The 25263-nt window shown below is 37.9% G+C and overlaps 2 protein-coding genes across 2 annotated transcripts in view; one reads left to right on the top strand and one right to left on the bottom strand.

The window, feature by feature from the left end:
• Positions 1-7399, bottom strand: part of TRAPPC12 (trafficking protein particle complex subunit 12) — a gene marked incomplete at both ends in the record, with an annotated part of 45026 nt that extends 37627 nt beyond the window's left edge. The window contains 2 exons of the mRNA XM_079532715.1: positions 4142-4258; positions 6191-7399. Coding sequence (XP_079388841.1) covers positions 4142-4258; positions 6191-7399 — 1326 coding nt within the window. The remainder of the gene's footprint in view (positions 1-4141; positions 4259-6190) is intronic.
• Positions 7400-8072: 673 nt separating this feature from the next.
• Positions 8073-25263, top strand: part of EIPR1 (EARP complex and GARP complex interacting protein 1) — a gene marked incomplete at both ends in the record, with an annotated part of 59050 nt that continues 41859 nt past the window's right edge. Inside the window, 3 exons of the mRNA XM_079532611.1 lie at positions 8073-8114; positions 17615-17698; positions 23454-23586. Coding sequence (XP_079388737.1) covers positions 8073-8114; positions 17615-17698; positions 23454-23586 — 259 coding nt within the window. The remainder of the gene's footprint in view (positions 8115-17614; positions 17699-23453; positions 23587-25263) is intronic.

Genomic DNA, 25263 nt, shown 5'->3' with positions numbered 1-25263 from the left:
GTCAGAGGTAAGCTACTGAAATTTTATCCAACAAATAATTATCTTTTAGTGGTAGATATTCAAATTCCCTCCTCAATCCTCTCAAGCCCCCAACTACTGTTTGCACTGTTTGTGGAGACTCTGATCTTTTCTTCAATCAGCTACAAAAACGTTGTAAATTACTGACTGATTTAGAAGTAGAGGAATACAAAAGCCCTTTATTTTTAAGGAGAATTTCTAACTTATTAAATATGTATGCCATACTACTGCATCTAAGTTTGTTATAATTGAAAATATATGCAAGAACACAACATTAATCACATGCAAAAGTAACTCTATATGTTTTTTTTCCTTTGAAAATAGACTCAAAGGGAGTCATTAACTCTACATGTAACACCATTAAAGTGATTAAAATGTCCTCCTCCACTAGCTATGACATTCTTCTCCCCTGTAAATTACATTGGTAGAACACTTTCACATCAGTTAAGAAAATGTAGTTAGTAACCCTTTCCTGGTCTAGCAACTTGAAGAAATTATTGCATACTTAGAGCAATCATTGCATATTTATTGCAGCAAAATGCACAGGTTTTATTTTAGGTTTGTTTAGTGCAAACACCTTACAGCTCAAAATATCAGAAATGTCTCTATTAAGAAACACCATGCTACTTGTTCAAACGAGGGTAAAAAACTTACTATAAAATATGGAATAAGAACTGGCATAATCACAACTTGCTTTCGTATGCATAATTTTTATTTGCTGGTGCAAAACAAAGCAAGGCTGTGAAGACAGGCTACTACATGTACTTCTGTCAGAGGTAAATGCCTTTTCCTATACCAAATTAATAAAACATTTCAGGAATTAAAAACTCATATTTTCTTTTTTCACCTGCAGCCCTTTAAAGCCTGAGAGTTGCAAAACTGCTTCAAGTGCACATCATCTCTACCATAACTCTACTAGGAGCACGTTTTCAGTTATCTGTTAAATTGTCAAAGTGCAATTGTTCAACAATGCAGCTATACAGCAGTGGGTACAAATCTCACCCAAACAACCAGAAACCACATTCATACCAAACAAACACTTTTGCTAGTCCGATTTTACAAATGGAGCTCAGTTGGTGGTGAACAGCTATCTGCCTCAGAAACAACACTGCTGTTGTTGGTGCACCTTTGGCAATTCAGCCAACTATCTTCTAGGTTGCATTCATCATCTGACAACTAGCTGTCCTTAAAGCAACTTTCGCAGTTTATATTATGATCCACCCAAAACAATCTCAGTCATCAACATTCTTTGCTGCAAACACTAATTTCATTGTTTCCACAAATTTATCTTTTAACTTGTAGAATTTTTTTATTAGAACTTTCATATGGAAGGTTAAGAAATTATGTATACATTACACGATGTATACTGGAATCAATCTGAGGTACTCTCTTGTGATCCTGCTGAATGGAGCTGGTATCTCTATTTGCAGATATAATACAGAAAGTATTGTCAATATAAAGAAGGATATCACTACTCAAGGATCACATAGTTTATGGTATCAGAATAATAGAAGAGGTAAAACATAGTTATTAACATGTAAAAAACATGTACGTGAACATGTACAGTATACTGCTCTGAGTTCTAGACAGTCACAGTGAGAGAGTGCTAGATTCAATAGAAAGAGACACCAAGAAGAGCTGTAGAATGGTTGAGCCAGTGTACCTATTATGGGATAACTAGCAGAAATCAGAAAATTTTGCCTTTAAAAATAAGATACAAAAAAATCTGAGAAATAGAAATGTCACTGTTCTCTCTCCATACAAAGTAACAGTAGAGAGGAAGGAAACATCAACAAAATAATTTTAAAAGCAACATGAAACAGAAGTCACAATCGTTACAACTCTGAGTGAATGCCATCACTGGGGCATTTTAACCTAGCAAACCTAAAAGGACTCAGCATTTACTTTTAGTTCCAGTGGCTACTGGTGCCTTTTTACAGCATCTTCCTACAGTTCTTGGGCGTGTTACATGGGACTCCACATTTACACATCTAAGTTTAGGTGTTTCCAGTAACTGTATTGATTTGATCTCTTTTGACTTCAGAGTTGAGACACTAGCTCACATGTACACATTTAAATAATAGGATAGAATTTACCTCCATACTCACACATAAGTCTATTTTTCTCCTTTCTGTGTGTGGACCCCTCTGAAACAGACCCTATTGCATGGCTGTCCATCGCTGAAAGGAATTAAATTATACGACAGAAGTGATCTCATTAATTTCTACGTTGATGTGTAATTCATATGGATACTAAACAGGTAAGGAAGAATCCTGTTCTTGTGGGAACTGCGTAGCAGTATTCCAAATTGCAACAGGCTGAACTCAAGCTCCAGATTTTATCCAGATGTTAATTAGAATATTCCCTGTAAGTGGCCCTTTACATGAAAACATAACATTCCCTGAATATGTTTTGTCAGGAATTCGCTCAAAGACAATAAAATTGGTGGTTGCTAAAGAAGCACTTCTTATACTTATTTTGGCCTGGCATTCAGCTTTCTAGTTAATATAATCTATTACAGAATTTTAATGGTTCTAAGAAAGTTCAAAATACTTATTACTGTTAAGACTGCTGCCAAACGAAAATAAGTTTTCTACATTAAGAATTTCAGAAAACAAAAACAAAAAAAGAAAACAACAACACAGTCATATTAGCAAGGAACAAATAAACCAAATTAATTCTTATAATAAAAAACAAAGTTCTACAAACAAAACTGAGAATTCATTGTATTCCACACTCAGCCATCAGCTAACAGTTAGTTGGAAGCCCAGAAAACTGAAGAACACTGACTTCTGGCAGAATGGCTGGTTTCAATTTTACAAAACAAAAACAAAACACTGTCAAATGAGATAAATTTTAAAAGAGATCTGCTGCAGGTAGTAAAAGATGTGACAGCAGCACAATGCTTCCTGTACACTCTGCTTTAATTGCAAAGTCATAAAAATGCTCTTATGAAGCTTAAGTGCACACTCAAAGCTAAAATGATACCCACGGCAGCACTGTACTTAAGGTATAAGATAGTTTGCAGCACAAAACAATTTGCGTGGACAAAGCCACTGGGCCAAATAGAGAAAGATTTGTTTCTCCCTGTATATCAAACTGACTCTAACAAAAGAGCAAATGTGGGGGAAAAAGCCCTTTCCTTCTCTGGCACAGATGGAGACAAGATTTCTTAATGACATTTTTTTTTTCTCTAAACTCTCCAGTTAAGCAGAACATGGAGAGAGACAGAAAAATCATCTCTATGATGGAGACCACAGTATGTTTTTCCAGGTTTAGTTTCAAGAATTAACTCTGAATTCGTTTGAAGAGACTACCTAGAATCTTCTAAACGTGACAAAAAGTTTCCTTTAAAGCTTTTACATGTAATGTAATGCAACTAAACTATGAAATGTTAAATGCTAAATACAAATTGTTATAACACAATTCTTAAGTGCTTTTCCTCAGTAATTTTTCATTCATTTTTTTCAGAAATAAAATAAGCCTGAAACATTTTGACATCAAGAGATTAAGTTCAGCTCAGCCATTTAATAGTGATGAGTTTCACATGGAACCCAGTAGTTGAAAGAACAAGGCAAAGCTCACGAGGCTGCTGGACGCAGCTACTGAAAGGTCTGAAAGAACCTTTCTCTACAGAAAAATAAACCTTCATTTGGAAGCATTTTAGTGTAGTTTTCCTGCTTTGAAATAAAAAATAAAAGCAGTTGAAACTACCAATTCAGCTTTGCTTACCACGTTAATGGTACATCTTAACCTTCTGCAAAACACTGCTGCAAAAACATCAAGAATGCATATGGAAATGAACAAAAAAGCTATTAAAACCTATTTTGAAACTGTTTACACTGTGTAAACATTAACAGCTGACAAAACTCACAGTATCTTAAAATTGCCTTGTTTCTAACTTTTGCATACAAAAAAAAATTACTACATCCATTAATACCAGTATTTAAATACCAGTTTCATTCTCATTAAGAAAATTACTGTACTTTGGTTAGTACTTCTGCAGGACCACAAACAGATTAATACACACTTTTTAATTTCCTTCTCACACTCATTAGCCATCAATAATGTTGAGGGAAGCGTGACATTTAATATATATTAAATTATGAACATTTGTACTTACAATTAGCTGTTTCAAGCCTACAAATGACTGTTCAACAGAGTTGGCATTTAGAACTTGTCTCTTCACTGCAGCTTGCTCCCCTAGGAAGCGGAGCATTAAGTCTTTTACTGCATCTCCCTTTGTGTTCATGGCAGAAAAAAAGAAGAAACACAATGAGATGCTTTTCAACATTATTTTGGTAAAACAAAATATCGAAACGAAGGCAAGCAACATATCTTTGTCACTTGAGAAACACTCACCTTCCAGTACTTTCTGCGTGAAATGAACACAAATGCATAGATATTTGCAGTACTTGAATGAAAATTCCTAGATTTACTATGCGTTCTTGGTTAGATTCTTTTTTCTAATGTTTAGGTTCCAATTAGCACGAAAATACCCAAGCTTATTTGTTTCCTTCAGATCCTTCAAATCACTACATTAACTATACATATACACATGCCCTTCAGAGCTGGCAACAAAGGGTTGGTGCATAACTCTATATATACACATGCACAGTATACCTTTCACATAACTTACAAAATGCCTTTCAGAAATATTACAAAGCAAAGTTTTACCTGATATTTATAACAGATAAAGTGGCACACAAACAACTGACTTTAAATATCCACCAGGAAAAAAAAAAAAAAAGTAGAAGAAAAAAAAAAAATCACAGAACCAATTAAACAAGTATTTTTAATTCCAAAAGAACCAGAGAATAACAATATGTAACTGTTGGAATTAGAGAAATTAGGCTATTGAAGCAGATCAGTAATTTGAAGAAATGAGACTAGCTGAGACAGACATTTAACATACAGATTTCCAAAGTCAGAAACATTAATTCTACATTTTGCACAATGGAGCAGCTAGGAGGAAGACAAGTCCAAATACATGGTCTACTTCCAGCTTTGCTAACAATAAACTGAGTAATTCTGTATGTGGTACTCTTGTGCCTCAATTTCACATTGTAGTTCTGCTCAGCTATCTATTTCTCAGCATCTCCCTAACTGCAGCCCAAGACCACTGCAGTTCTATGTACTACTTCTGGAGATTTCAGAAGCTAATCATGAAACTCAAATACATTTAATTCATAGAATGGCGTGGGTTAGAAGGGAACTTAAAGACCACCCAGTTAAAAACCCCCTGCCATGGGCAGGGTTGCCACCCACCAACTCAGGATGCTCAGGGCCCCATCCAACCTGTCCTTGAAGGCCTCCAGGGTTGGGGCACCCACAGCCTCTCTGGGCAGCTGTACCAGTGCCTGACCACCCATGGAATGAAACATTTCCTCCTAACATCTAATTTAAATCTCTCTATTAGTTTAAAACCATTCCCCTTTGTCCTGTCTCTTTCTGCCCCTTTTAAAATTTGGAATCCCTCCTGTTTACAAATGCATACTCATACCAAAACTTTAATGCATGTTATTGGAAACTGATTTAACATTAAAAACATGCCTCCAAAATGCTTTAGCTGGCATCTTGAGTACTTCATAATTATAGTTTCAATTAAATATGCAATTAATTCAAAGCCCAACAATAATACAGAACAATGACAGCAAACCAAGGGATGTCTGGCCTGTGAAAGAGAACAGTTAGGCCACTGAAAACCAGTAACTGGATGTGATGCAATTCATGTAGACATAGAGAACCTCAAAGCTGGACTACGCTGACATGTTTGCTTATAAATAATAACAAAGAAAGCAGGAGGGAGCCCCTTTGATCCCCTTGCTGATTTTGCTTCAGGTCTTACCACAGAAATGTGCTACACTGACATACTGTAATGTCTTCTTTCCACTTAGGTGCTTTTGTACACGTAGATTTATACCTGGATCCAGCTTTGGATTTTATGTATGCTGTCAATACTGGTTTCCAATATCTCAAACAAATTTAACTCAGCTTACGTTTTAGCCCTTACAGGCACTAGTAGGCAGTAAATTAAATTTTCTAGTGAGGATGGGAATAGTACAAGAGGGCAGCTGGCAACAAAGCACTACATTAAACACATTCTTGGAGAGCTCTTATTCAGTATTTCTAAAATACAATGAACAACCAAAGTACAACCACAGACTCTTACCTGGATATTATCAAATTTTAATCCAGGCATGGTGAGATTCTCTTTGTCTATGAATACAGTACTGTATTGTTGTGTGGCAACTGAGATGAGAACATTTCTGGTTTCCTCACTGGGAAGCCACGCATCATTTCTTCTGTCTAGTTCACTCATATTTAAGGCTGTGGCAAATGGGTCATCACTCCCAGCAAATACAGCCTGGATTTGTGAGAATGGTTTGGGGGACTGCGTTGTTTCTAGGGATGCTTGAGGACCACTTCCTTCAGGTCTCCCATTTCCTACAGAGAAAGTAGGGTTGGTCTGAGCACAGGAACTTTCTCCACCATTTGACAGAGAGGACATCTGTTCTGGAACTGAAGAGCTCGCGTTGGGATTACTGACAGAAATAAAATTGGATGTAGTAAACGAGTCAAAAAAATCTGAAGCTAAAGTATTAGTGTTAACAGTATCACCAAAGAACTTGCTTAGACTAGGACTGGGCTGAACCACCTGTGGATTAGACTTCACTGGAGTCTCAATGATACTACTGAAACTAGGAGATTTCACCATCTGAGGCTCGAAGCCATCAGGCAGGAACAACTGTGGCTGAGCATTAGCATTGTTTGCTTGGCTGAAAATAGTACACACAGGGATAGGCTCAGCCTCAGCAGATGGTCTGCTGCTAGTACTGGGTGATGATATCTGGTCATCTGGTTTGCTTTTGTCAATACCATTTGGCTTTGCTTCAACGGGAATGTTGTTTCCCAACTTTGGTTCATCTTTGTCTGTTTCCTGAATTGACTCTTCCTTTAAAGATGCCTGATCATCAGTTCCAATCTCAGAGATATCTTTGGGCGTCTCTTCATGTTCAGTTTCACTCTCATTACTTAAAAGCTCTTCTTTACCCACTTCCGCTTGAGTATTTTGGTTATCCTTCGCTTCCATTTGCTCTACAATCTCCTGCAGACAACCAAGTTCACCGGTGTCATCTTCACTGTTGTTTGGAGAGTCTGAAATAATGACACTCTCCATCATTTGTTCATTAAGCTTATCTATAAAGTTATTTGAATCTTCTGATACCGTTTCATTCCCTTCAGACTCATCACCACCAAGATCAATGGTTTCCTCGTGAAAGAGGATTTCTTCCTGAGTTTTCTGCTGAGTTGTATTTCCTCTGTCCTCTTCATCCAAGGCGCTCCGAGCATCCTTAGCAGTGCTTGCACTATTCTCCATGGCAGCTGAAGGGAGAAACCACACGCAGGAATTAGTTTCGTCACTCCAAATAACTACGTATCAAATGAACACTGTAATTCTCGCTTTAAAAGCACAGTCATTTCACCATCTGACATTCTTCCTTCAAGATCTGCGCACGGAACAAAAATCACAAAAAGGCTCTCTTCAGCCCGCGGCGTTCTGAGCAAGACCCAACCGCTGGGATTCGCTAGCAGATGCCTCCACCTAAGCACACGCAGCAGGACAGCCGCAAGGACTAATCCGGCGCAGGCGAGGAGCGAGCGGCTCAGCCCGGCCATCACCACCGCTACCGCGGAGCGCTGCTTCCTCCCCTCCCGGTTCGGGGCCTCCGCGGGGTCCCCCCGGCGCTGCAAAGTGGGCGCGGCCACCCCGCCGCCTTCATCGGCGCAACGCAGCGCCGCGGACACGTACCCGCACGTACCGGCACATACCCTCCTCCTCGGCGTCTGCGTCCTCCTGCAGGCCCGCGCCCCACGGCCGTCTCACCGTCCAGCCCGGCTCCCTTAGCCCGCCGCCGCCTCCGCTGCCTTTCCCCACTGCGCCTGCGCCGGGCGGCAGTGCGGCTGCGCCGGGTCCGCTCCGGGAAGCGGCCGACGGGCAGCGCCGAGGGCCAGAAAGAAGCGGCGGGGAGAGGCGGGCGTTGCGTGCCGGCATGGAGGACGACGCGCCGGTGATCTACGGGCTGGAGTTCCAGGTGGGTGCGGGCGGCGGAGGGTTGGTTCGCTGTCGGCAGCTGCGGGAGCCGCCGTGCCGCTCCCTAGGCCGCCGACGGGCTGGAGGCTGCGCCTCCGCCGCGCTGCGTGGCGGTGTCCCCGGCGTGCCCTGGGCAGATGTGCTCAACCGGGCTGCCGGGTCTCCTGCTTCCTTGTCAGCTTCTTGTCTGCTTCTCTAGCAGCTTTTTTTTTTTTTTTTTTTTTTTTTTTTTTTTTTTTTTCTGGGCCGATAAGTTGCCAGCAGTCTCCTGTAGGTTATAGCTGTTTTTCCCATTTCAGAATTTATTATTATTTTTTTTCTCTTTCCAAATGGTCTTCTGAAGGTAGAGCGTAGAACTTCATAAGAAGTTGTGAATTGTACGCGGTTATATCTAACTGCAAAGCAATATGGTGTACGTAGGTGTCTCTTGCTGTTTCCTTCTCTCTGTGCCTGTCCTCCATGACAGATTAACCCATATCCTTAGAGCTGATTCCAAGGGTGGGAAGCCACACAACAAGGCAAAAACTGTAACAGAGGAAGTTCCATACCGTCATGAGGAAGAGCGATGGTGGCAGAGTGCTGGAACAGGCAACACAGAAAGGTGGTGGAGTTTCTTTGTCTGGAGATATTCAGGACCTGCCTGGATGTCTCCTTGTGTGATCTGCTGTAGGAACCAGCTTTCAGCAGGGGGTTGGGCTAGGTGGTCTCTAGAGGACCCTTCTAACTACTGCAGCTCTGTGATTTTGGCTATAAGGATGGAGCCTCTTCCTGGACTGCCCTACTCTACCTTATGAACCTATTGATTGTAATGGAAGAATACAGTCTCATATTGCAGTTCCTACAAGTTGTAAGGGAAACACCCAGTATGGTAGCCAGGTTGATGAGAGCAATGCTGTCCCGTTATTCCTTCCCACAATAAGGTTTTACTCAGCTGCTCTCTCTAGCAACAACTGCCCTACTCCTATTGCTGTTACAGCACTAATAGGAGAGCCTGTATTTCTTCTGCAGCTTACAGAGCAAAGTCTTCATTCTACGTCTATTCAGTAATATAAAGTAACCATAAATATATGATTACATGCATTTTTTTCATTACTAGAATGCTTATGGAAAGTGTTCTGGAAGCTTATGAAGGTTCTGTTTATGAAGTTTGGTGCTCTATCTACTGAAGTGCATGCTCTGTAATGCTGACTACACAAATAGGTCTGTCTTAGAAGGAGATCTGTGTGGTTTTCCTCTCATATAAGAGCTGATGTGTAGCACTGACCTACACCACAAGTTAAATCTACTGAAGTCTGGTAATACACCACTGTTTTGTGTGTAGATTGTACTCAAAGATTAACAAAACTTAAATCTTTCTTGTAGAATGGAATATGTCCTCTATTTAGTAAAGTTCATAGCTTCTTTCTAGGGGTTCTTATAATGATAAATTTCTCAGAAATATAAGAAATCTAGCCTGTCTGCTGCCTGCTTATGGGCCTGCACTATTCAGCCTTTCACATCACACATCTCTTGTGGACCTCTTCCCTTCTGCAATCTGTGTAACAGCTGTGATGGGATTGGGAAGCAAAAGCACTAAGGTGGTGGTAATCAAAAAGAATTACACTTAATTCAGAGCATTTAGAGAGGGGATGGGGAATAAGAAAGATGGTTTATGACTGCTTCTTTCCAGTGTACGTGTCAGAAACACTGTGACTTCAGAATAACTTTTCTGTTAAAGCATGTTTAAAGAATTTTTCTTTTGTTGCTTAAGTCTGGCTTTTTATTTTTTTTACTTTCAGTTACCGATAATCTTTCCTTTAACTCTATGACAAGCTTACTCAAAGCTGAAATTTGAAATGGTAAAGCATTTAGAGAGAGGAAGGTATCTTTCTACTTCTATTGTAAATAATTATATGTCACAAACCCAGGGCATCTAGAAGTTGCACTAGAGATTAGTCCAACCTGTGTTTGGCTCCAGGAGTCAATAACAATCTGATCTGGGCTACTGCCTGAGGAAATGTGGTTGTTTTAAGTATGTGTTTGATCTTCAGTGTAGCATGGTTTTTAAGTTTATGAATGTGAAGCTAATTCCTTCTATCCATCAGAGTTAGCAGATATGCTAACTCACTTGCAATAAAAATATTTCTGCATAATTTCTGGTCAGTTTTGAAGGTTTTTTTTTTTTTTGTGTGTGTGTGTGTGTGTGTGTGTGTGTTTAGGTATCAGTATAAGAAAGGTAGATTAGAATAACATGCAAATACTATCTTTTTTTTATTTGGTTTTCATGAAAATATGACCTAATGGAATGAGAATATCTTAGTTGGCAGAGCTATATCACTCACATTTCAGACACATGAAAATGTAAATGAAATATACAAATCCTGAGCCTTTGTACTAGCATATAAGCACTTGCTGTTTGAAACTACTTTGAAGAACTTGATCAAGTAAAGTGTTGAATTCCATTTTGTGCAGGATTAGTTTAATTTTCAACCTATTTAATTTCTCTTCTTTAATCAGATGGCTGCAGATTTTTCTTGTGCTATTTGTACTGTTCATATTGCCCTCAAAATGTAGTCTGTTTTTTCTTTGCTGTAGCTATGTGAACATTGCATAAACATGGAAAGTATCCATCAATTTTAGGATGTGTAATTCTTTCATGATTTTTTTTTTTCTCTGACAAAGACTCACCATAGTTGTTCTATGCTCCAATTGTAGTCAAAATGAAAATAAATGCAAAGAAATAGAGAATGGGTGAGAAGCCACATGAATTGAGGACTTAGTGGTGTGACTGTGGATCTTTATGATGAATATGAGGCAACAACAGTAGCTGCAGAACGTTTGCTTTTAGAAGCACAACCCTTCTGTAGTGAATCTTACCAAGCTTCACATAACCTAAATTATGATAGTGTGGTAAATGGGTCCCACCAGGAAATGCTTCTGTGCTGTTCCAGTGACAGATCACTGGCACAAGTTGCTCAGAGACGTTGCAGTATTTCCTTGGAGATGTTCAAAAGCCACCTGAACGTAATGCTGGGCTCTGTGCTCTGAATGTCCCTGCTGGAGCAGGGACTGGACCAGGTGAACTTCAAGGCTCCCTTCCCACCTCAGCTATTTTGTGACCTTGCTATTTTTTTGTTACTGAAGTAATCTGCTTCATATATTTCCAGGCTGGAGTTGACCTTATGTTTGCTTTCTAACCTAGAGTACACAGACCATTGGTTTAGGGCTTTTGCCTGTTTGATGGAGTAAGGTGGCTCTTAATTTCCGTGAAGTGAGACTTTACAATAGATCGTAAAGCAGTACAAGATACTAACTGGCATGGAGTTGGCCACAGGTCTTGCACAGTATGTGTGTGTGTATGTGTGTGTGTGTGTTTAAAATTAGTATGTACTGAGAATAGCTGTAATGATTTAGTAGAAAGCAGGTATAGATTCATAGAAAAAGAAGAAGGAAGGGAAGGGGCTTTTCAGGGAGTTGCATGCCACTTGTGCAGCATCCAGGGAACCTCTGCATCCTTTCAGGTTCAGTGATGCTGCCATTATGGGAAGTGCAGAGGTTATGGCTTGTGTTTGCAGAGAGGTTTTCTTCTCAGGAGAGCCTTTTCAATCCCTTGTGGGATAGAAGAAAGTTGCCTAAACAGAACTAAGATAATAATCTGAGTATAGCATTAGTGATATCTTTACAGAATTTAGTTTGAAAATTATATTGATTCAAGAAACTGAATGATTATGGCTTAGTAAAATTCCTACTGTTTTCCTCAATCTTTTTTCTTTCCCTGTGTTATTTGCCTTATGAGTGCCAGTCCTGTATATTGTAGTCCAGGCTGGAAGGATGTTCTCTCATGAGTTTTTGTATGTGCCTCCCCCTTCATGTCTCTTCTTGATGGCAGCATTTCACCTGAGAGGACATCATATACAACTCCAGCCAAATATAGTATTGGATTCAAAGACTCAATTGAGAGGAAGAAAAAAAAAAAAAGGTATATGACAAAGCTCTCTTAAGTAATCTTCCAAAGATCTTAACGCTTGAATTGGACTAAATGGATACTACTACTTTTAAGACTCTTAAGCAATTAGCAGGATCGAAGTATTATTAGGTATGGTACAGCCTAATGACACTATGAAGCTATAGTTACGTGAGTTTGAAGAGCTCTTAAAGATATTTACCTTTAAGCTTTGTTACAAGTATACAGTGACAGCGTGAAAGTGGGATTTCTAAGGATGATTGTGTGATGCAAGGTTTTGTGCAAGGGTTGTTTTTGTAGCTGGGAAGGTTTGCAGAACCTGTCAGCCTGTGCAGTAGGGTCAGTGCACTAAATGTGTTTGTGGTGGGAATTGTTATGCTGTGAACGAGTTTGAGAAGGCAGCTGTCAGAGCACTGAGGGTCACCTGGGCACGTGTGCTGCCAACCTCTTCACTGATGGATTTGCTGCAGCTTTTTGCAGCTGATGGTTGGAGAGTCTCCTGCTGGGAAGGGAGGAACAAGGCTGTCCTATCTAGGTAAAGATCAAAGTGTACCTACTTGAAAATGGAGAATAGGCCAGAAGGCAGGCATAATATTTATGCTGTTATCATCCTGGGGCTTTCTTGAGGAGGGAGGAAAAAAACCTCTTGATTTTTTTCTTCCAGACTGGGACATCAGCAAAGTCAACTTTTTTCTCTCCTGCCCTTGCAAGGAGCTATATATTTCTTGGTTTTGAGCATAAGCAGGTGGTCAAATGGCTGCCTTCAAATTTGGGGACTGCAAGCCAAATGTGATGTACATCTTCTATTGTAATTTCACTGCTCAATAGCACTGCTCAATAGACTGACTATATTGTTTTCAAATGGCACCTGTGATACAACCAAGAGAATTTTTGTAGCTCATTTAATGCAGATATTCAAATATTCAGGGCTGTATTTTTGTTTGCTGCTATCAGACCAGTGCAGCACATCAACTAGAAGTATGAGCTGGAGTAGTATTGAGATTCCTCAAGCCACTTTTTTCTTGGCACATTAACGCACTAAATAGTAACAGTCTAATTCAGGAAGTGACTTTGTGGATTTGGTTAACGGAGAAAGAGAAAATAAGAAAGTTTTGAGAGAAGTTATATAAGAAGTGCAGATTGGGTGCATTATGGTTCCAAAATAGCCTTCTTTATGTTTTAGACCATGCATATCCAACCTGCAGTCCATGCTGTGGCCATTCCATACCATCATGGTGGTGGCTCAGCTTTGGGCATGCACCCATTGCTCAGCAGCAACAAAACCATCAGTGCACTATTAATGCTGTCTGAGCTCCAACCAGGGCAGTGCCAGCTCTAGTTGTGGCAAATAATTTTATGCATATTGATACATTGGCTAAGCACAGTTCTGTGAACAGTGAAAAATATGCAGCCTTCCCTTCTTGTAGAGGAATTTACAAATAGGTTTCAAGATTGCAAAATGAACAAACAAAAAACACCAATTTTTGGTATATTTGCAACTACATTTTCATTTGACATGCATTCTATTTTAAAATGTATTTATAGGGTTGCAATCAGATGTTCAACTCCAAAATCTGACTATGTCTCAATACCAGACTTTTGTAAGAGAAAAATATCCCTTGATCCACAGTCATACCTTATTTATGTCATTGATTTTTGTCAATGAAGAAATTTTTGAGCAACTGTTGTCAAGGATGAAGCACAGGAGAAGTTTCATAAGTCTCTGAGCACCATGAGAGTTACGAACACTTCCATCAGAGCAGCCTGAGATATGTATTAGTTTCATAAAACCAAGGTCAATTATCCCACTAGTTTTATGTTTTTATTGCTCTTTTTTTACTGCTTTGATGAAAATATTAAATTAGAATCAGTTTTGATACTTATTAACTATATTACGTAGTAATGTATATGAGGGCTGCTCTGAAAGTAATGCTGCCTATTTTATTATGCTGGCCCATGACATCAGAGGCAGATGATGGTGGTGTGGCAGTAGGGGTTGAACCATCTCACCTGTATTCCATTACATTTTGTTACTGTGTAACAGATGGTAGCAGAGGGGCAGTCTGACAAAATGGTGTCTGACATGGAAATGTGGCGCATGCAATTGAATACCTCCATGCAGAAAAAATGGCATCCGCTAACATTCATCTGTGTTTGCTGAATGTTTATGGAGACCAAACAATGGGTGTGAGCACAGTGAGGTGGTGGATGATGTTTCAGCAGTGGTGACAGCAACAGTAGGTCACCTCCACTGCTGCAGGTTTTGATGAGCACAGCATGCAGGCACTTGTTTATTGCTGGTGAAAATGCATATCTAATAATGATGATTGTGTTGAATAATCTAGCATATCCATTGGATAATGCTAGAACTGGATTTCAGATAAGGTGTGAAATTAGTAATCTAAGCTTCTGTTTTCTAGAAAAAACTTACTTATGCCTACCTTTAAGTAACTCGTTTCTACCCCATCCTCTCTTTTTGTCTCTGTGCGAGGTGCTGGTCTTCCTTGCTGTTTGTTTTTGTTTGTTTTTCCTTTCTGCTTCTGTAAAGGTATAATTTTTGTTCAAAGTTCATTCACAGCTTGCACTTCTGCTGCTAAAAGCATAATAGCTTTACTGTCTTGGGGACAAATGATGCATTATGAATGCATTTTATAATTTTTACTTTTGTATACATTTATGTAGTTTTCTCTCTCCACATGTGTAATTTTTGGCTATGAAGCACTTCAAGATGTGATAAATGAAAATGCCAGTTTATTATATTTGACTAGATTTTTTTGTCTGTAACCCATAGTGAACTTCAGTGTGACCATAGCTATAGTCTATTCTGTTGTCTACCTGAGTTCACTCCTTACTTTGGGGGAAAAAAAAAAAATTGAGTTTTGACTGTACTATAACAGATGCTCTTTTTTTTTTTTTTAAATATGCCATGAAAAAGATGGTTCTAATTTTTGCACAAAATAACATGTTATGGTATTCTTGTACAGTATTCCTTACACTGGAATCTTAAGGTTGTTTTCCTTTGTTCCTCCTCCAAACCCCTCTGCCTCTCACATATTCTCTACCTCAACCTCATTTTTTTCTTCGGAATGTTTTTGTTGCCTTGAGAGACTCTGTGTAGGCAGAATAGCCTCTTCTAGATGTAGGATGTAAAGGACACTGTTTGGGAACCCCTCTGGAGTGCAGTGGTGCTGTGTCCTGTATCACCACAACTGTTACTCCCATCTCTCGTCATCTGAAGATACTTCTGTTTTCAGAGAACACAGGTGGAATTGGTAATTGTTAGACTGCTTAGGTTTTCTATTTTGCAATTGTGTATGTGTAACTCCTAACTTTGTGGAACAAATCACTTGGAGAAGCTATGCATAGGTGTGGAGGCGACTGGTTTCTTCAGTTTCCTTGGCAGATAGTATTGAGAAGTCTTTGGTGTTTACTTTTCAAAGGCAGTATCTGCTTTTGTGTTAGGTGGGTGGGATTTTTGGCTGTATGTTTATGAACTTCCTTTAGGCTGTTAAAGTATTTGGGAAAGTTCATCACACTTGGGTTGCTGCAGTATTGCTCCAAATTTTTAAAACTCTACTTGGTTTAAGCCATGCAGGTTTCTTCACAGAGATTTCAGAGAGTGAAATTTACAATGAATGTGAAGTTTGAATTTGTAACCAGAAGGCTCTCCATAGATCACAATATTTTTCTCTTCTCTTGATTTTTTTATTTTTTTTTTCCTAGTCTTAGATGTTCTTCAAAAATGAAGCTAATTACTTCATGTAATGCCATGCAGCATGTCAATTTCCTTGGTAAATAAAATTTTAGTATTTTCAGTAGTAGACTACTTTCAGATCTATATGCTACTTAGTGTTCTGTGGATAACTAGCTTTCTATAAAAGGTTTTTATTGGTTTAGATTAATGGATACTCATTCTATTCTGCTTTTTATTTTCTAATAGCTGCAATCGTGAGGAAGATGCTTTTGTGTAAGATATTAGGTGCTCTTCTAGATTCTGCTCAGCAGTCCAAATGCAAAGACTTTATTCATCACAAGATTTCCACTGTTGAAAAAACATTTTGTTTTTCTAAATGTAACTCAGAGTAGACAAACTTAAACATATATTTTTTCCAGGAAGTACGTGACGGTCCATCATAATGCAATTTTTTCAAGATTCAGGTTTTCCTTACTTGTCAACAACTGATGAGCTTGAACTCTGTATTCTGTGGTAGCTGTAGTTCTTTATGACAGAAAATAAACGGTAGTCTGAAATCTTATTTTGGGCACATTGTATCTAACCTGATTCATTCCTGAAAGCAAAAAGATTAGATCTACTTGAACAGCTTTAAAAGGGGTGAGAAGCTTCTTTTGTTTTTTTATTATTTATTTTTATTCAAGTAATTTGGAGGCCTCTTCTGCTCAACTTGCTGAAACAAAAGTAAACTTGTTTGCTTGAAAGAGATACGTAGCCGTTGACTTACTTCTAGAGTTGTATTCAAAATAATTGAAAGGAGGTCTGAAATGAAAAGCAGCTCTTTGCTAGGGATCTGCAAATGTAAATTCTGTTTAAGGCAAAAGCTGTTCTGCAATCTTTCTGGTGAACTCTTCTTGTTTCTGTCAATTGGAAACATTGTCTAGGCTTGTTGGAGGTGAATGCCACATAAGTAGGAGAGCACAAACAAACCAGTAGAGGTTCATACTGATCTCAGATCTACATTTGAGTATATTTTGAACACAGACTGAACACTGAATTGTGTTCCCTGGTGCTTTTTTCCGCTCATGTAAATGTTGGTCTACTAGCTTACACTTTTTAAGCTCATTATGTTTTTTTTTTAACCTCTTCTGCTCAATCTGGAGCAAAATGTTGTCTAACTCTTTTTTTGTTTTTATGTCTCGCATATCACGTATGAACTGTATATGCTGTTTATGGAGTCAGGAGTACTTTTATGAAAAATGACTTTGCTCTTATTGTTGCTGTTAGACAAGGGTTTAGACTGTTTTGCCTTATGTAAGGAAAATCTTTGAGTTGCTATTCTAGCACTGTATTGGTATTTTAAATTTATGCATTGTGATCTGGAGTTGAAATAGAAAAGACTTTTGCTTTCTAATTTTGTTAAGCTCGATGTTTGATGGTGAGGAAAAGAATTCCTTCATTTTTATGCAAGCATCTTCAGTCTGAATTGTTTGAAGAGAGTGGTGATGGGTGGGAGACTTCCAACATGAACAGCTTTTTTTTTGTTTGTTTAATATTATATCCAATACACTTAACAATCAAGTTCATTGTTCCACTGTTTGTTTTTTCTGTTTTTGTCTTTTTGCAATTCATGAAGGAGAATTAATTTGGGGTAATTGCTCTTGCAATGACCAGTTAAGTATTTAGGACTTATGTCTTCCATGTATTTTACAAATGTGAGAAATTGTAGAAGAGTGTATTAAGCAAAATAGACATAAATGACAAAAAATTATTACAGTTGTAAAGTATGATGCTTAAAAATGATTGATACATGAGCTTAAAGATTTTTGCTGAAATTAATGGGTTGTAATAATTGGATTCTTCTAATGGCTTTCTCTTTCCCTAGGCACGAGCGTTAACACCTCAGACAGCAGAAACAGATGCTATAAGATTTTTGGTTGGAACACAGTCTCTTAGATATGATAATCAGGTAACTTATTTGGTCAAATGTCAGTTTTTTGGGGCTTTTTGTTTGTTTTTTGTTTGTTTTAACACTGTTCAAATATCTTTCTTCTTCTTGCCCCCCTGTTTGAAGTTTAAGAGATAGTTAAGTTGTAGATTTACACTAATTGTTTGCAGATATATTTCTTATCAACATAAGTGAGAGTGTGTATTTCTGGAAAATTAAACTGTTCTGAACTGTGTTACTAAACCAGTTTGGCTTAGTGAAGGAGTTGCCATTTTTTCATTAATTTAAATCTCTAGATTTTCTGGAGCTGTCTTTAAACCTTGGAAGATTTATGAAATAAAACAAAATTCTTTAGTCCTTGATTGTCGTTAGTATGACTCCTGACTTATGCCTAGCTGTCTATCTGAAGCTACACGAAATGGATTTTTTCAACTGTAATTGTTGGTAATCAATTAAGTCTTCGCTGATCACAAATATAGAAAGTTAAAAATTTCAGGGAGTATCAGCTGAATTTCTGTTGGACTGTTTCCTGTGTGGTTAAGAGTACAGCTCTTATAATTTTACAGTAATTTTATGATTAAACTTCTGTATGTATGTTCACAGTGAAAGAAGATCTTGAGGGCAGAACAATTAGAAAGCTGCATTGGGTGTAGGCTTCAGGTGGGTGTAGCGGAAGTGCTGCAGAGGTTCTCTGTTGGAAGATGCCAGTACTGCTCTGTGCAGTTTGCATCTGCCTATGCAAGGAGGGCACAGTTGAGACTAACAGAATGATGGAAACCCTGTGAAAACTTTTGGAATGGGAGAAAATGCTGCATGGGAGAGAGAAAGGAATAAAAGAGAGAAAGAAACAGAATATTCCATAGGGGGAATGGCAAGGTCAAAGGAGGAACAGGCAGTGTTCTGTGGTAGAGCAGATATCCTAGCTCCCTGTGGAGAACCTGTTCCTGCACATGGATATTTGTGAAGGAACTATGGTCCATGGAGAGCACTTGCTGTAGCAGGAAAAGAAAAAAGAGAGTTGGAGAGTGGCAAAGAAGACCCTATGTACTGAGTGTAACCCCAGTGCCCCATGCCCTAATGTGCCACATAAAGCCTCCAGATTGAAGGAGTTAATTCAGAGAATGGGGAGAGAGAAAGATTTTAAGGTTTGTCTTTCTGATTTCTCACAATCCAAATTAGTCACTAAATTTATTTACTGCCAGTAAAAATGCAATCTCCTTCCAGTGAACATTATAATTGTACATGAGTTTGGTACCAAATGTTAATGCTGGTTAAGACTCAAGGAGAAAAAAGCATTCAAAGGTACGAGGAGTATGGTGTATTCAGTTTCTTTACTTTTCAGGTAATACTTGTGAGACCAGTGACAAAAGATTTGGCATAACGAACTTAGTTAAAAATAAGATGATAAAAAAAAAATCAATGTGTACATTTGTCCTGGATGCTCTACAGACATTTGGTTTTAAGGTTTAATCTTTTCTACTGAATAAATAGCTTTATCAGGTTAAAAGTTGAATCTATCTTTTACTTCTTGGTTTAACTGATTAAATTCAAGTCCAAAATTGAGCTCCGAGTTAGAGGGTGATTCTTGCTCGCTGACTGGTGTCCAGCAGATCTTCAATAATTTAAATGTTCCGATTTAGGTAAACTTTTTGGCATAGACTACCTATTTTGGACATGTCTCCATACACGTGTTTCAGCCTCATTGAACGTAATCTTTTTTTTCCAGTGAATAGCATTAATAATAGATGTGCAAGCCACTTCCTAGGGTATTAACGAATCTTTGGGGGTTATTGGCCTTTAGCTGTGCCTCAGGCCGTCAGCTCCATCAGCTAGTTGCTAATCCCTAAGAAATGCCTTAGGCCTCAAGTCATTATTGTTTAATTCAGCACTATGTTCTCTAGATTTGCTTAAAAACTTTTTTGGTTATCTGACCTAAGTTACGAACTGGCTTGCAGCCTTTAATGCTTGACCGAGTGCTATGTGGTGAGATTGTGCATGCAGCTCCATTATGTACAGAATGTTTCTTACCTTCCAGTCCCAAGCCAGGTGTGTTGTAGGTAAGAGAACAGCAGTCATGCAGCTGGTGAGGTAATTTCTTCTTTAGTGAGATTTATTTCAATACAAGTAATTCATAGGAGATCTGGTGAAAATATTTTGCTGTTAATGCTTTCTTTATGAGGCCAGGGGAAGTATTTTTAAATGTTGTGTTCTGACAGTACTTGAGATATTAACAGTGTCAAGTACTTGGTTTTTGATCTGCGTAACTTCGTGAAAGTAGTTCCTTTTTGACTGGAAGTCTGTCATCTGCTCCTGTAGAACAACTTTGCAACATACTTTTGGGATGTGAATGAAATTAGGAAACCTGAATACATGCAGCTAATGAAGAAAACAAATGTGGTGGTTTACTCTCTTTTATGAGGTTTGGAGATCTTGTATAAGAATAAAAGTATAGGAGAAAGAAGGAAGGAAAGCAGCGTGTTCTTGATGTAGAGTTGTGGAAGTAGAGAGTAAAACTGGCAACGTGAAGTGTGTTGCCAAATGGAAGAGAGACAAAGAAAACTTTCCAGTGAAATACCGCTTGAGGGAAGGTGATGATTAAAGAGAACAGTCTAGGCTGCTGGTCTGTATTTTAATCTTATTGTTCAGTGCTTCCAAGGTGGTGATCTCTGAAAATCTATACCTTCTGTCCAGGTATCCATCACCTGATGTAAGCATCCGCTGCTACTGAGCTGGGGGTTTGGGTGCTTTCTTTTCTAAAGGAATTCTCTAAACCAAAGCAAATGTTTCCTATCTTTGAATGTAGTTTTTGGTTTTTTAAACTATGTTCAATGTGACTTCTGACAAATTGTTCATGCAGTTGCATACTTGTTCTCTGACAGTATTTTACACGGTCCTTAAAAACTTGGCCTTTTGGAAGCTTTTGTGTTTCTGCTGCTGTTAGTTTAATGCACTTACTGCGTGTTTTTGAAAGCATACACAACAAGCGTACTTCACCTAATCTTTTTTGATCTCTCTGAGAACTGAGTTATCTTCAGTCTTGTATTAGAATCCAACATAGTTTTTCATGGATGGTGTTACATACGCACAGAGCATGGCAGTGGTCACTCAAAGTGAAACACTTCCCTCATCTCCCACTCTGTACCCTGTTAGTTTCTGATGTAAGGAAGCAAATTATAGAGTTTGTGTAATGGAGAAAAAAGAATAATTTTGTTCTGAATGTGTTTAGTTGTCTCCCTGCCTTAGTCACTTCCATTGCAATTAGTGATTTCTCCAGATTTTTTTAGTAAAGTCAAATAATTGTTTGCCTTCAGATCTCTATATTTTTTTTTTTTTCTCTCTGTTTGGACTTGTATGCGTTCAATCTTCAGGGAGTCTTCAGCATAATTACAGCAGCTAGGTAACTCCTTAGTGTTGCTCCTGATGATAAGAGTTATTTTCCACAAAGACTTTTCCACATGAACTATGGTAACACATACCATTACTATGGACAGTGCATTCATGTTGAGAAGTTTCTCTGAGTAAGCCTATGCTTACTATTGCTGTCATCCTCTTCTGTAGCATCTATATACTGCACTTATTTATCCAAGTTGAAACTCATTTCCCTACTCCACTTGAAAAAGTTAGAAAGATAGTAATTGAACAGATGAAAATAGCAAACTTTGTAGCTGGGGCTTGCATTAGGACAGTTGTTGTAGCTGAATGCTTTTCTGCTAGTATTTTTCTTCATGGCATCATGCTGGTACTGTATTTGGTACTTCTTTATTTTCTGTGAGAGTTGTTTTGTCTTTGGTATTTAGCATAGTTAGAGCAGAGGTTTCCAGGTATCTATGATGTCAGCTGAACAAAGACATGACAGTAGAGGAGGAATTGGTCATCTGTGCTTTCAAAAGGCTTCAGATGGGGTAGAGAGCTTTCCAACCGTTTGTGTTGAATGACCCTCTTAACCTGGCCAGCGCAGGCACAGCATATGTGGAATTGGGATAAATAGTGTTTTTATTTGTGGTTCACCTCTAGAGACTTCAGTGAAGCTGCCAAATGAGACTTCAGCGACTCCAGTGGAAGGTTTCCTTCCTTCTCCTTTTTTTTCTTTTTTTTTTTTTTCTTCTGAGATTGCTGAGAACAAGCAAATAAAGCAGATCTGTTTGTGCCTTTCACAGAGAAAATAAGCTCTTATTTTTAAATATTTTCACCTATTTCACATTATTTATCTGTTAAACATCTAATTCCGTAATTTTGAGGGATCTGCTTTTTGTTGCAGATCCAAAAGCTAATTATCATTATTTTGATGTGTAAAAATAGTAATAGGAATTATTGTTCTTGAGCCTGTTGGAAAGTTTTACTTTAGGGTTGTAAATATGTTGCAGTTTATCTCCAAGCTGTTGTTTTTATGAACAATTTCAGTTGCGAGTTGATTGAGAACATCAAAATATGTCTGAGGAGAGCAGTACAGGGGGCTGAGTATATGGTGTCTGATAAAGTCAGTCAATGATTTAAACCACTGAATAAGGACAAGTTCTCTTCAGAGTACTTGATTTAGGACACAGGGAGTAGGTCAGGAGGGGATATACAGAGTACCAAAATGAAGGGCAGCTGTAGATAAGTCCAAGGGGTGTGACTCTGAAGAGTTATGAAAGGCAGGAAGGTGACTTCCTTAAGTTGGACAGGAAGATGGCTATGCAATTGCTGCAGGAGATGGATGTTGTCCTGATGCCTGGGTAGATTTGTAAGTTCAGGGCAACAAATGAAGTCAAGTTTGAAAGGACAGCATGCTCATCAACTGCAGGACTGCTTATGTGCCCTGGATGACTGAGTTAAGAACACTACAGGTGATGAGGTCCTGCATTGTATTTGAAGAAGTTGCTGATGACTGCACTCAGCAATTGAGTGTTGGAAGGAGAGGTAAAAAAAAAAAAAAAAAAAAAAAGAAAAAGTAACACATCAGCCATTTCGTAAAGTAAGGTACAATATTGACGATATAGCCTGAGTTGATACCTATCTAGTTGTTTCTCTATTTTATGAAACATTTCTATAATATCTTGTATGTAAGACTTCTGCAGTGGTTTAGTGGATTATTTTGTTTCTCTCTTCATTGTTGACACAATTCTACTAGTGAATCTTAAATGAGATTACTTAGAAGAAGAACAGGAGTAAGATATAGATTTATTAAAATATGATTAGTATTTCTTGAAAGAACCTTTCAGTTCAGTATTTTATGTATGCTTGTAGTTTAAAATGTGTTATATTTCTAAGTGTTTTAGTAATAGGTAGTTTTATGTATGGATACATATATAGGATTGCTTACTTGAGGAGAACTCTAGAAGTTTCAATTATTTCTGTTTCAAAACAAAGTCCTTTCTCTCCCATTCTTTCTTCAAAAGATATTTAAATTTGATGGCTTGTATACAGAGTTAATGCAGACATCTTGACTGAAAATTGTGATGTTATTATTTCTGTTTATTGCTGGAAGAAGTGTTCAAATGCAGTACTAGTGGCTTATTACTGTTAACTATAATATGAAAAATCACCTTCAAGCTTTAAGCTGCAGAACTGAGAAGAATAAATACTGTATTTCATCAAAACAGAGAGATGGCTTATTTTTCTAGAAAAGTCTATCTTGATGAAATCAATGATATAGTAAATTGTTAGTATAACAATTAATTAAAGTAGATATCAGTTATAAAATTCTCATTAAATTGTTCTGTGCAGTCATTGTGTATAATTAAGACCCACAGGAAAACATTTGAAAACCTAATGTTCTCTTTTATTGTATTTGCAGATTCACATCATAGATTTTGATGATGAAAATAACATCATAAACAAAAATGTGCTTCTTCATCAAGTGGGTGAGATCTGGCACATTAGTGCCAGTCCTGCAGATAAAGGTGTACTAGCAACTTGCTACAATAAAAGTAAGTCCTTTCCAACAATTTTAAAGTTTAAGTGCTTTGATATTTTTGAAAACACAAGGATTGAACATCTGGCTTATGTGTAAGAGCTTAAAAATAGGAGTTATCAACACAGGTATTTTTTCAAAGGTCTGTTGTACCATTAATTATACCTCATCCTTCTATCCTCAGATCATCTTGATTAGAAGTCTGTTTGCACTCACATCAAAGAAACCAGCAAAACCAAAGTGTTGCTTACCTGATTAATGCCAAGCAGGTCAAATAAATTATTCCTGTTATTTTAGGCTTAATTCTTTTTATTGTTTTGTATGTTTGATTTTTAAAGTGAGAACAAATGTCTTTCAAAATTTCTTGCCAGCATCAAGCTTTGCAATCCTTTAAAATTGCAGATTAAGTTCTGCATATAGTGTTATTTGTCATATGTTTAATGCAGATATGCCCACAGAGAACTATAAATTGTCTAAATATCTCATCAAAACCAGTAGGAATGCTCCTTGTGTACCCTTAACACTAAGTGCACAGCTGTTTAGACTAAGAATCTTTGTGCCTTTCCTAGGTAAGGCAGATGTGAAGATTTTCTGTTCTAAAGCTTGGAAAATCTTGCATCATTTGAGGAGGGGGGTCGTTTTTCTCTCTGACAAGTAAGAAATCTGTGCTGTCAATTTGAATAAATATTATTTAGTCTTGTGTGTTCTAGTGTGTTCTTTCATGAAAATACAGCCTAAGTGTACAAGAGTAAACAGTGTGTTTCAGACTTAATGCATCTGTCAGCTGTAGAGCTGTAAATTCCTACTATTCAGCCTTTTGGTTTAAAAAAAAAAAAAAAAAAGTTGTTCTGGGGCTACTTGATTCTTTTATTTCAGTCCAGATGAAGTAGAAGTCCTATGGCATGAATTTCTTTTGTGAGTCAGTTGTGAATCTTAAAAACGATTATAAAAGTAATGGAGGGCTTTAGTGGGTATTCTGGCTGAGGGGTCACTGAAATGGCACTGACGTGGTGTGTGTTTTGTTTCAATTTAAAACAAATTTTTGTTTTTAATTGTATATATGTGTCCATTTGCTTTAACTTGCTGACTTCCTGGACGTAACTTCTCCATTGATCACTGCCATGGCAAAGAATATCCCGAAGTTTCCTTCTCAGAAAACCAAATGAAGTTTATACATTGCTTCTCTAGCCTTCCTGAACTGTTTCGTTGGTGGTGTGATGGGATAGGGGAGATGAGGAAGGAGTGTGGTTTGTTTTCTTTTGTTTCCTAAGAATACTGTGCTTTATAGAATATTGTGAAACACCTGATAGAGTTTTTGCACCTCTCTTTTCCCCCTGTATAACTGAGCAACAAATTGATGAGAGATTATCAAGTCTAGTACTTCATTTATATAATGTCCTTTTAATGGAATATTCTGAGTTGAAAGAGACCCACAAAGTTCCCCCAGTAATATTAACTACTTTTAACTTATTCAATTTGTATCTATTTTTGAAGTCAAATATTATTTTAGCTGGTATGATGACTATATATAACTTCATATTGCTTTTTAAGAAAGGAATATATTTAAGACTTGTTACTCCAACATGCTACAAGGGACATTTCTTATAGCAGTATGCATTTTAATTGCTAAAACCTCTTTGAAAGAGAGCTTAGTGAGCAAATATGTCTGCAAAGCACAACGCTTCACATTTCT

This window comes from Tetrao urogallus (assembly GCF_951394365.1).
Source record: "Tetrao urogallus genome assembly, chromosome: 2".
Classification (NCBI taxonomy): Eukaryota; Metazoa; Chordata; class Aves; order Galliformes; family Phasianidae; genus Tetrao; species Tetrao urogallus.
This window is presented reverse-complemented; position numbering and strand designations above follow the sequence as displayed.